Source organism: Acomys minous, assembly GCF_964271855.1.
Source record: "Acomys minous genome assembly, chromosome: 13".
Taxonomy (NCBI): domain Eukaryota; kingdom Metazoa; phylum Chordata; class Mammalia; order Rodentia; family Muridae; genus Acomys; species Acomys minous.
In genome coordinates, this window is record NC_140495.1 from 102183579 (window position 1) to 102195168 (window position 11590).

At 49.5% G+C, this 11590-nt stretch overlaps 2 protein-coding genes across 9 annotated transcripts in view; both read right to left on the bottom strand.

Moving 5' to 3' along the window:
- The window catches only part of CABIN1 (calcineurin binding protein 1), a 126682-nt gene extending 124981 nt beyond the window's left edge, over positions 1-1701 (bottom strand). For all 7 annotated transcript variants that reach the window (XM_084753126.1, XM_084753125.1, XM_084753124.1 and 4 more), the window contains exon 1: positions 1369-1701. The gene's annotated coding sequence lies outside the window, so the exon portion shown is untranslated. The remainder of the gene's footprint in view (positions 1-1368) is intronic.
- Positions 1702-8877: 7176 nt separating this feature from the next.
- DDT (D-dopachrome tautomerase) lies at positions 8878-11364 on the bottom strand. 2 transcript variants are annotated; one of them, XM_084753154.1, is made up of 3 exons: positions 11181-11364; positions 10675-10850; positions 8878-9101 (listed from the first exon to the last, which is right to left on the bottom strand). In XM_084753154.1, the coding sequence occupies exons 1-3, from the start codon at positions 11286-11288 to the stop codon at positions 9068-9070; spliced, it is 318 nt and encodes a 105-aa protein (XP_084609280.1). In that variant the 5' UTR covers positions 11289-11364; the 3' UTR covers positions 8878-9067. The 2 variants fall into 2 exon arrangements, with proteins under 2 accessions (XP_084609280.1, XP_084609279.1); XM_084753153.1 differs by having other exon boundaries at positions 8878-9129; positions 11181-11363.
- Positions 11365-11590: the final 226 nt, after the last annotated feature.

Sequence of the window (11590 nt, forward strand, 5' to 3'; positions counted from 1 at the left end):
TATATAAGATATCTTATTGGTGAGACTCAAGTCAAAACACAAAATTTACTTGCTCATATACCCTTATGCACACAGCCTGAGGATGATTTTATGTAAAATGTTTAATAATTTGTATGTGGAACAAAGTTTCATAGTGCAGAATTTCCAGTCTTCTCTGTGTGCAATTTGGGAAAGTTCTGGATTTTCAAGTTGGATTTTTCTAAGAACAGCACATTAATCGCTTTAAATTCTCATGTTTCCAAGCCCCACCCACCCCACCTTTTTGTGGGGGGGGGAGGTGGAGGAGGGGACACTGAATCTCACTATGTAGCCCCAGCTGGCTGAGCCTGGCCTTGCTATGTAGACTCAAATTCAGAGACCCACCTGCGGCTGCCTCCGGAGTTCTGAGATTACAGCAGGTCTAAGTAGCCAGTGTCAAGCAATGGCGGGGCCTACCAGGGTTCAGGAGCCTGGCAACCTTTTTTTTTTTTCTGGGGCGGGGGTTGAAGACAGTGTCTCACTATACAGCCATCCTTGAACTTGCTCTGGAAAAACCAGTCTGGCCTCAAACTCAAAGATCCACCTGCCTCTGCCTCTCGAGTGCTGGAATTAAGGGTGTAAGCCACTACTTCCAGCTTCCGGTAGTTTGGAGTGTATGGTAGAACTGTGTGTGTGTGTGACCGACTCAGCAGAGATGCCCCTCTCTAGTCCTTTTTCTCTGTGATGTGAGGCTCTGGAGTAGACAAGGCTTGAAAGTTCACCACACATTGCTATTGTACAGCCCAAGAGAGAAGGATTTTTTTTTACATTTCTAATGAGGGGAGGAAAACAACCCAAACTCTCGATACATGACAATTACATACAAATTTTTTCCATTCAAATTTCAGTATCTATAAATAAGATTATCGTGACACACAGTTTTCGTGTATTGCCTTTGGCGTGATCCACGCAACATAACTGAGCGGAGTACAGATACCCCCAAATCTAAAACACCATTAAAAAGTATCGCTATTCTTATTAAAGTCACAAAGTATTATAATAACATAAGTATATCGACAACAGTTTGCCAATCCCTGAAGGAGCCCATTCTAAATTATATTTCTAAGCGAAGTAATGGATCATGTAGAAGGAACTTAAGCCACCTGCAGTTCAACTGTCTACACTCATGACCTGTAAGTCAAGTCTTGAAGAGATAAGCGGGACCCAAATTCACAGGCGCAGAAAGCTGGGAGCGCCAGGTGAAGTTGACCTAATCTGCCTCCTCCAGGGAGGCTGATTTTGCAGAATGGCTGCAGTCGGTGTAAGCGGCACCTGAACTTTCAAAGTCATTTAAAACCTTCCCTCGGCCTCAGTTTCCATCCCTGTAAGTGACACTGGCATCACACTCACCTCGCTGGGCAGCTGTGAAGGTGAGTGAAAGGACGCACTGAAAGGGATGGCTTCGAGAAGCAGTCACAGCGACCCACCCGGGGCACCTCGGGGCGGCGGCGGCAGGAGTCGTGCGGACTAGCCGGTGTAGGCACAAGGCCCGTCCCGGTACCTGCGGGTCTCGGGCCTGGCTTCGGCCCACCGCGGCAGTGAGGATGCTGAGAGCCGGCCTTCTCGCGTGGTTCCACCTCCTCGCGCTCACGCGAGCCGTGCGCACACCCCGGAGCCGCCCGCAAACCTTACTCCCCGGAACTCGCCCGGCGTCTCCACGGCAACGGCCGGAGCACCCAGACTCCCGCGCGAGGCCGGGCCAACAAGGAACGCTCTCATTGGCTGGAGTGCCGGCCTTGTGAACCAATCGGCGCGGGCGCTCGTGCTGCCTGCTGTGTGGGCTCCAAGTCCCCAGGACTGGCGCACGCCGGGTGGGGCGCTCGCCAGCTGCTGCTGAGTTCCGCTACCTGCAGGATTTAACAGTTTGGGGTTTGGTTTGGTGTGCTTTTTAAGACAGTGTCTCGCAAGCGTAGTCCGAGGTAGCCTCGAACTTGTGGCAGTCCTCCTGCTTTTGTCTCCGGACTGCTGAAGTTATGGCGGACCCCATCACACATATGATCTTCGCGGCGTCACGTTCAGCGTTTATGAAGCCGGAGTTTGTTGACTGCCGCCCCAACCCCATCCCACCCCACCCCGGACTAGATAGGGAACTGAAACTTTCTCAGTCGTTATATTGTCCGGGCCTCACCTCTTCTACTTGGCATTTATACTAGCTTATTCTCGAACTCAAAGAGATCCGCCTGCCTGTCTCCCAAGGGTAGGGATTAGAGGTATGCACCATGGCCAGGCTGAAAGAATTAGAAACACAAATGGTTTAACACAAAAGGGCGGGCATGAGAGACGTGTAACGGGTTCTTCTGATAACTTTAGGGAGGAGCTCCATAGTGTTGGAATTCATAGTGGCAAAGTACCTCCAGGGATGATTTAAATAACAATGAGGGGGCTGCAGAGATGGCTCAGCGGTTAAGAGTTCTAGCTCCTCTTCCAGAGGACCCTGGTTTGAAGCCCAGCAGCCACAAGGCAGCTCACAGCTGGCTGTAATTTCAGGTCGAGAAGATCTAACGCCCTCTGCTGGCTTCTGCTGGCACTGCACGATGTGGTGCACAGACATACATGCAGGCAAAACATACACATAAAAATTATAACAATGAAGCCGGGCGTGGTGGCACACGCCTTTAATCCCAGCACTTGGGAGGCAGAGGCAGGCGGATCGCTGTGAGTTCGAGGCCAGCCTGGTCTACAAAGAGAGTCCAGGACAGCCAAGGCTACACAGAGAAACCCTGTCTCGCAAAAACAAAAAAAAAACAACAAAAAATTATAACAATGAAGGTTACAGCTTTTTTAAATATTTTAAGAGTTTAAAAAACTTGTCTAGCCGGGTATGGTGGCTCAGGCCTTTAATTCCAGCACTTGGGAGGCAAAAAGCAAGCGGATCGATGTGAGTTCGAGGCCAGCCTGGTCTACAAAGTTAGTCCAGGATAGCCAAGGCTACACAGAGAAACCCTGTCTCGAAAAACAAAAAACAAAACAAAAATAAAACTTGTCTAAAGCCAGCCATAGTGGCACATACTTTGAATCCAAGCACTTGGGAAGCAGAGGCAGGTGGATCTATGTGAGTTCAAGACCAGCCTGGTTTACAGAGTAAGTCCCAGGACAGCCAGGGCTACTCACAAAAACTGTGTGTCGAAAAACAAAAACAAGGGCTGGAGAGATAGCTCAGTGGTTAAGAGCACCACCAGCTCTTCCAAAGGTCCTGAGTTCAATCCCCAGGAACCACATGGTGGCTCACAACCATCTATAATGTAACCTGGTGCCCTCTTCTGGCTTGCAGGTAAACAAGCAGACAACACTGTATACATAATAATAAAATAAATCTTTTTTAAAAAAGAAAAAGAAAGAAAGAAAAACAAAAACAAAAGTGGGGGGGGAAACTTGTTTTTAAAAAAAGCCCTAAGAATCATGCTGAATAATTCATTTAGCCCAGTACAAAGAAAAAAGCTTTATTAATATGCCAGGATATTAAAAACTATGTATTATCAACTTAGACTTCAGAAAAATATAAATTGCAAGAGGGGAAGGAGGAATGGACAGAACAAAAATTTTTTAAAGATTTTATTTTATGTATATGAGTGCTCTATCTGCATGTACACCTGCATGCCAGAAGAGGGCACTAGAGGTTGTAGATGGTTGTGAGCCACCATGTGGTTGCTGGGAATTGAACTCAGGACCTCTGGAAGAGCAGACAGTGCTCCCAACCACTAAGCCACCTTTCCAGCCTCCCAAAAAATATTAAAATTGTATAAACAGTGGGTTGTGATGGTAAGCTCTGCCTGTGCACACCAGAGAGCCTGGGGCAGGAGGATCACTTCAAGTTCAGGGCCAGCCTGTTTACCCAGCAAGTACAGGCCAATCAGTCGGGTCCACATAGGAAGACTCCTTTTCAAAAATATACATAAAGCAAGCACAAATTGCATGTTTAGCGGATCCACCACTCAGTTGTTGAAAACCACATTTGAGTGGAAATTCTGATTAAGACCCCTGCAGGGATCTGCGGGGCAAGAGTTCAAAAGTGAAAACCAATATTAATCATGGCTAGAACTTCAAACAGAACAGAGTTAGCAGAAAGCAAAGCTCGGGGTCACCTTGGGGTGGGGAAGACTGGAGAAGTAGTAGAGGCCAGCTCACCCGAGCCAACATATATCACTCAGTGTGGCAGGGTTGGTAGATTTAACATGGTAAGACCATTTGCCTTTTGGTCTGGCTGAGGGTTCGAGGTCAGTGCCAGCCTCGGCTGTTGTGTAACTATTCTCAGAATTGAACCATCCTGTCATAGAAAGAAAGGGGGTGCTCATAAGTCTCAGAAGCTAAATGAAGTTCAGTCTCTGAAACATAGAAGATTTACAGCTCTCCCTCTGCTCCGGTTAGCTGCATACTGTTTTGTTAGCTTGACATGACTAGATTATCTGGGAAGAGGAAACCTCAATTGAGACAATACCTCCATCAGGTTCTTTTTTTTTTTTTAATAATTGTTTTTTAAATGTACATTAATGGACATATGTATGTGTGGGAGTCAGATTCCCCTGGGTCAAGAGTTACAGACAGTTGTGAACTGCCATGTGGGTGCTGGGAATTGAACCCCGGGTCCTCTGGAAGAGCAGCCTGTGCTCTTAACCGCTGAGCCATCTCTCCTGCCCTCCATCAGATTCTTGATCAATGATTGATGTGAGAGGACCCAGCCCACTGCGGGCAGGGCCACCACTAGTCAGATGGTCTTGGGTTGTATATGAAAGCAGGCTGAGGAAGCCATGAGGAGAAGCCAGTGTCTTAGTTAAGGTTTTATTGCTGTGAAGGGCCATCATGACCACGGCAACCCTTACGAAGGACAACATTTGACTGGGCTGGCTTACAGTTTCAGAGGTTTAGCCCATTATCGGCAGGAAGCATGGCAGCGTACAGGCAAACATGGTGCTGGCGGAGCTTTTCATCTGCAGGCAGCAGGAGGCGGCTGTGTGCCACACTGGGCTTAGCTTGAACATAGGAGACCTCAAAGCTCACCCCCACAGTGACACACTTCCTCCACACCTACTCCACAGGGTCACACGCCTCCTAACAGTGCCACTCCCGACGGCCAAGCATTCCAACACATGAATGCTTGGGGGCCATACCTATTCAAACCACCACAGCCAGGAAGCATCATCCATCATCTATGCTTCAGTTCTTGCCTCCGGGTTCCTGTCTTCCGTCTCTGCCATGACTTTATTTCATGATGGGCTACAGCTCTAAGGTATAAAGTGAAAGAAACCCTTCCCAAGTTGCTTTTTGTCACATCACAGCCGCAGAAAGGCAAAGTGAGACACACCTTCCCAGAGTTATATGAGGAGTGATGGTGACTAGGGAGAGGAGACCTTCATGTCAGCCAAGCTGCCTGCAAGTTGTTCAGCGAGCTCTGGGTGTGCAGCCTTTTGAGTGGTCACGCACACTGGGGCGGTCGTGTAGCTGAGTCTCTCTGTTCTGTAAGGAAAGCTCACTGTTCACACTTACGTAACTTTCTTTGGTTCGCTATGAAAGTGAATAGACCTTTGTTAACATCTCCCCAGGAAAAGGTGTAATGATGTCAGGGTCTCTAAATATAAACATTCAACCTGCAAACATCCCTTGGGCTGCTATAGGGATCCAGACACCTTAGGACAATGATTGTGTGCAGGAACAATTGGGACAGTAGGCTAGGAGGAGGAGCCCTACAACGTGTGAAAGGCTTCCGCAGAGCTGATAAAAATGCAGCAGAGCCGGGCATGGTGGCGCACATCCCAGCTTTAATCCCAGCACTTGGGAGGCAGAGGCAGGCGGACCGCTGTGAGTTCGAGGCCAGCCTGATCTACAGAGCGAGTCCAGGACAGCCAAGGCTACACAGAGAAACCCTGTCTCGAAAAACTAACAGGTATCTGTGTCTTTTATTGATATGATAGCAGGTTTTACTAAATAGCTGCCATAATAATTATATGCCGTTAATTGTTAGACCAGGCTGGCCTCAAACTCAACACAGATCGGCCTGCCTCTCCCCTCCCCACGCCCCCGCCCTCCCCAGTGCTGGGATTAAAGTCATACACCATCGTGCCCGGCCTTCCTGTTACATTTTTAATATTCCTATACACTAGAGTTGGGCAGAAATTAACCCCGCAAAGCTATCTTTTACCTCCCAGCCCCACATCACATGCCAGTTGCTCTAATAATTCTTAACTGGGCTACTTCGCATCCGCTATCCCATAATACGTGCACATGTTTCTCATCTAGCCTTCTCTCCATCACTGATCCTTAGAGCAGGCTTCTCCTGGCTCCGTGGTGGTATGTGTTCACGCTAACCTATGGTGGCTTTGCCTCCTCTTCTCCTCCTCTGTACCTGTCTCTTCTCTCTCCCATGATCCTCCTGTTCTCCACGCCCTTGAACCTTGGCCCCGCCTACCTCACTTCTGCCCTGCCCAGTTGTAGGCACTTATTCAGCCAATTATCAGGCCATCCAACACAGAGTACAGGAGCCTCAGTGTCCCGAAAAGTTCCAGGCACAACTAACTGCACTAGCCCAGAGAAGGCTGTAGCGAGCACACGCCAGGCTGAGTCTCACCTCCAAGTTGAGCCAGAGCCATGAAAACAGGAAACCCTCTTCCCGTTATCAAACAAGTCCGATTTCCATAAGCCAAATCCAATGTCCATGATGGCTCAGAATGCCAGGGAAGGGCGTGATGGGGTAAAGAACTTGGGCTTGGATGATGAGTTCTCTTTGACATAGGAGTGCGGAACAGCCATCGTGAGGTCTACAGGATTTCTGCATGGTGAAGTACCTGAAACTGGCATCGACCGGTCTATGACTCTGCTAGGGGCTATCTTTGGGAAGAGCAGCCCGCTTGCCCTCTGCCATGTAGGCCTGGTCCAGCAACTCTGCAGACTTAGGATGGAGTATGAGTGGTCAAGGGCCTTCCTTGTTGCTGTGGCTTAGACAGAGTAGGAGGTCAACACGACTGGACCGTCAATGCTGCCGGAAATGCAGTGGGAAGAGAACGTGCCCTCATTATTCTCCAGCCATTCAGGAGGCATTTTCACTCTCTATGTGGTGCAGAGGAAGGATGGAGCTGAAAGTTTAGGTGACTTGCCCAGGCTCAGACAGCAATGCACTGGACCATACCATCATCTGATCTCAGAGTATCACAAAAGAAACCTCCTGAATTTCAGGAGGCAGACGCTCAGGGAAGGCTTCCAAAGGATCCTTGGGGTATGTCTCAAAGAACAAGGGTAAATTGAGTCCATTCCCACCATCTTCCCTAGGGAGGACAGAGCCAGAAGCAAGGCCACCAACCCCTTGGCCCTCCTAGGTTGAGATATCCTCTCAGGTAAGGGCACTTGCTAGTCATCCTCTGCAAGTTCCTAGAATCTCTCCTCCCTCTTAAAGAGGCTCACACCTCACTTCCGGTCAGTGCAGCCTACATAGAGCATCTCACCCACATAGTTGTAAGAGCATGCTCTGTGGACTAGACTCTGGTCCAGAGGTACTGTATCATCCATCTCAGTAAATGATGCTGTTACCATCAGGGTCAAACCTGGAGGCTGACTTCACCTCCCATTATCCCCCACATCCTGGGGCAATCCGTCTGCAAACCCTATAGCTAGCACCATGTTCAACATCGCTCAGCCAGCCACCCTCACCTTGTACTACACATTAATAATTACTTTGCCCCAGCCTGGGAAATAGGTTAAAATACAAGGGAGACAGAAGGGTCTCCAAGGTAGAGCTTTTAATGAGAAACCTCAGCAGTATCACTCACAAACAGGAGGCCTAGGCAATAACACCAGAAACTAACTTTACTAGCTTATAGACTACACAGAATAATAATATTAAAAATCTTAATTTGATGTTTCATCTATGTCCTAAAGATGAGTATGACTACACAGGAAAATAGCACCCACCAGTGTCTGTGGGTTATAAGCTGTAAGCTCCACACAGAACATCTGGAAAAAGGCTGGAGAGGTGGCTCAGAGGTCAAGATCACTGGCTGTTCTTCCAAAGGTCCTGGGTTCAATTCCCAGCAACCATATGGTGGTTCACAACCGGCTATAATGAGACCTGCTGCCCTCTTCTGGCATTCAGGTGTACATGCAGGCAGAACACGTGTGTGTGTGTGTGTGTGTGTGTGTGTGTGTGTGTGTGTGTGTGTATAATAAATAAATCTTTTTTTAAAAAAAAATCTGGAAAAGAGGCTTCCTTTGCGCTCCTCACCCCCACCAGCAGAGCCTGCAATACAAAGCCACGTAGATGGGGAGTAAGAATAAGAATAGCTGCCGGGCAGTGGTGGCGCACACCTTTAATCCCAGCTCTCGGGAGGCAGAGGCAGGCGGATCGCTGTGAGTTCGAGGCCAGCCTGGACTACAAAGTGAGTCCAGGACAGCCAAGGCTACACAGAGAAACCCTGTCTCAGAAAAAAGAAAAAGAAAGAGAGAGAGAGAGAGAGAAAGAGCAGCTGTTCAGCTTCTGGTAGAAGGAATTACATTTCCAAACTTGGCACGCTAACAGATATTATCTTTCCCATGTTTGGCATGGGTTCTGCAAAGTGCACAGTTCTACTGAGGTGCAAAGTGAAGGCCCCGGGATGGTTGCTGAAACGCAGCCAGCCGTATCCTCTAGGCCAAACTCGGCTGTCAACAGTGCTAGCCCAGGGCAAAGTGAACACTCTCTTCACACCAGGCCAGACCAGTCGCTCTGATGCCACAGTGGTCTGTAACGTGGGTGTAGAAAGCGGGCCTTCCAGGCTAAACCCTACACCCCAGATATCAGGAAACATCCCATCTCTTTTGCCCTCATGAGCAAATCCCACTTTCTAGAGTTGTCCAGGATGCCAAAGAGGAGATTATAGAAACAAAGAGGAGGTCATGTTAGGATTATGTTCTCTTCATTTATTTGCTCTCATTTACTTATTCGTGAGGCTGGGGAAGAGAAAAACTGTGCAGTGAAGTATCTTGCAGTGGTATCTACCAGGCCACACCTGTGCCAGGAGGCCTCTCTGGAATGCTTCTGGCCAGGCTCAGCAGATGCCCAGGATTCATTGTTTCAGTCACAGAAATGTCATGACAGTTCCGTTCTTTCCAATCTGCCAGGGCTCCAAGGGGAAGAAGCGGATAATTATCCTTTAGGAAGGAGAAAGATCAAGAGCGAGAGAGAGAGAGAGAGAGAGAGAGAGAGAGAGAGAGAGAGAGAGATCAACTCCTTGGCAAACTCAACTACCAAAGTCCTTGCCAGAGATGCCAGGGTAAGCTCTCAGGCTAGCCCACATCAGCCATAGGGTATTTTGCCAGTCTGCACCAAAACAGCTTCACCAAGGTGCAGGGTGATGGTTATACACGGACCCAGGACAGACATCAGACAATGGCTGTGCCCTGTGCTCAGTTGCACATGCCGGGCTGTATAGGGGCTGATGGTCCTTCTGCTTCCAACTGCTATGCAGCCACCCAGCCACCCAGCCATCCAGTGTTTAAGCAAAGCCCAGCTCAAAGCGAGGCCCAGGTGATTCAAAACTGTGGGAACACCGTCATGTTCCCATCTGTAGAGCTGGCACAATACAGTTGTGTACCTCACGGAGATACCAAAGCTGCACTCAAAGGCCCCTTGTAAGGATCAAATTGGATAATGGGTGTGGAGAGCCTGGCACATTTGGAGCCTGAGAGTGTTACTATCTAAAAGTATTGCCTCCCCGACTTAAGGATGGAGCTTGGGGGCTGGAGAGATGGCTCAAGAGGTTAAGAGCACTGCCCGCTCTTCCAAAGGTCCTGAGTTCAACTCCCAGCAACCACATGGTGGCTCACAGCCATCTATAGTGAAATCTGGTACCCTTTTCTGATATGCAGGCATATATGAAGGTGAAACACTGTATACTTAAATAAATAAATCTTAAAAAAAAAAAAAAAAGGATGGAGCTTGGGCAGCCATCACAAGCAGTCATTACCAACTTTCATGAGACAATTAGGATTCCATTCTGGAAGGTTCCTTCAAACTTATCCTCGTAGTTCCTCACAGGCATGGTCCGTAGGCAAACATCCTCACAGGCAGAGTCAAGTCTAAGCTCAGGAATCTGAGAGTCTAACTCTGCCCTCCCAAGTGTGTGTGTTAGGGGAGGGAAGTCATTGAGCCTGACTGGAAGATAGCTCATTTCCAGGTTCATCTGGAATCTCTTAGCTGTGGTAGCCCTCAAATCAAGGTGTTTAGCCACCTGGGCCAATGGTATTTTCACTACTCTGTGATTGATTCTCCTGGACCCTTATTTAGTCCAAAGGTCTCTGCCTCAGGACATAATCAGATTCCCTCTGACCAGCCCGGAAAAGTTCTCCCTGACAACCGGACACCCTGGTTCAAAGAGCAGAGATCACCATCATCACAGTGGTCCAGACGGTACCCAGGCACACTCTCAGTATACACATGGAAACACTGGCATTTTCCCAAGCCATCCTTATGCGGGGCTTACAGGGCGGCTGCAGAGTTTGAAAGGAATGCAACCATTCTGATCACAGACCCGCCGTTCCAGATGCACGGCACCTCCTTGCACTAAGACCCAGAGTGCTTTCTGGAACCAACAAATAATGTTTGTTCCTCCCAACCTCATACAGAAGGCCCGGAGACAGGATCACTGCTCTGGATGCACAGCAGTCCAAATATGTTCCCTCATTAGCCCTACATACCGGTCCTGGCTCAGGGCGAGCTCCTTGGTGAGGAATTCGAAAAAGCGGGAACTGTGACCACGGTTCTGCTCCGCGGTGCCCACAACACCAATGGAAGAGACCAGAAGGTGGGCGCAGGGCTCTGTGGATCCGTTCATCAACAAGCTCATGCCAGGCCGTATCGTAACACTCACGCGCTGCAGGGAGCATAAAAGTTAAATCCTGAAGCTTGGGCAGGACCAGGCGCGTCAATAGGCGCGCCAACGCCTTAATGCGGGGGGCGGGGGGGGGGGGGGTGGTCCAAGGGATCAGGATTTGGGGTACTTGGATCCTTGTAAGTCTGTCATGTCAGGGTGACGCCTGGGAAAGGCGGTTAGGAAAGCGATCTGGGGAGGGAGAATGGGATACGGAAGGTGAGAGGTTAGCAGGCCGGTGGGGTCCCTGGGGGATAAGAGAAAATGTTACTGGGATGTCCCACCCCTGGCCCACAACTTCCGCTCGCCCAGGGCTCCACGACCCTCGCTCACGTCTTCGGGTTTGTCCAGGATGGTGGCGGCGGCCGCACACAGCCGCTTCTCCAGCCCCGCTGGTACTCGGCTAGCCGGCAAGTTGGTTTCCAACTCAACGAACGGCATGTTGGTGGGTAAAGCTGTTAACTGTACCAAGAGCGGCCTGAGCCCGAAGAGGTTTCAGGAAAGGAGCCCGGGGCGGGGAGGAGGGTGGAGAGGGAGTGCACAACTAAGCTCTTCATTGGCTAGGTAGAGTCGGCACTTCTAGATTGGCTACCAAGGGCTACGCCTCTTCTGCAGTCACGTGTGCTGGCTCCAATTTACGGGTGCCCTAGCTTCAATGCCTTTGGTCCTCCCAGTCGGCAGGGGGCTCTGTTTCCCGCTGAGCGTCCCAGCTAAACACCCGCAAAGCATACATTTCTGTGTGA

Coding starts and splice junctions, on each gene's coding strand:
- DDT (XM_084753153.1), bottom strand. CDS start 11,288: ATGCCGTTCGTTGAGTTGGAAACCAACTTGCCGGCTAGCCGAGTACCA. Junction 10,851..11,180: donor TCCTGGACAAACCCGAAGAC/GTGAGCGAGGGT, acceptor TGCTCCCTGCAG/CGCGTGAGTGTTACGATACG. Junction 9,130..10,674: donor CTCGCCCTGAGCCAGGACCG/GTATGTAGGGCT, acceptor TCCTTCCTAAAG/GATAATTATCCGCTTCTTCC.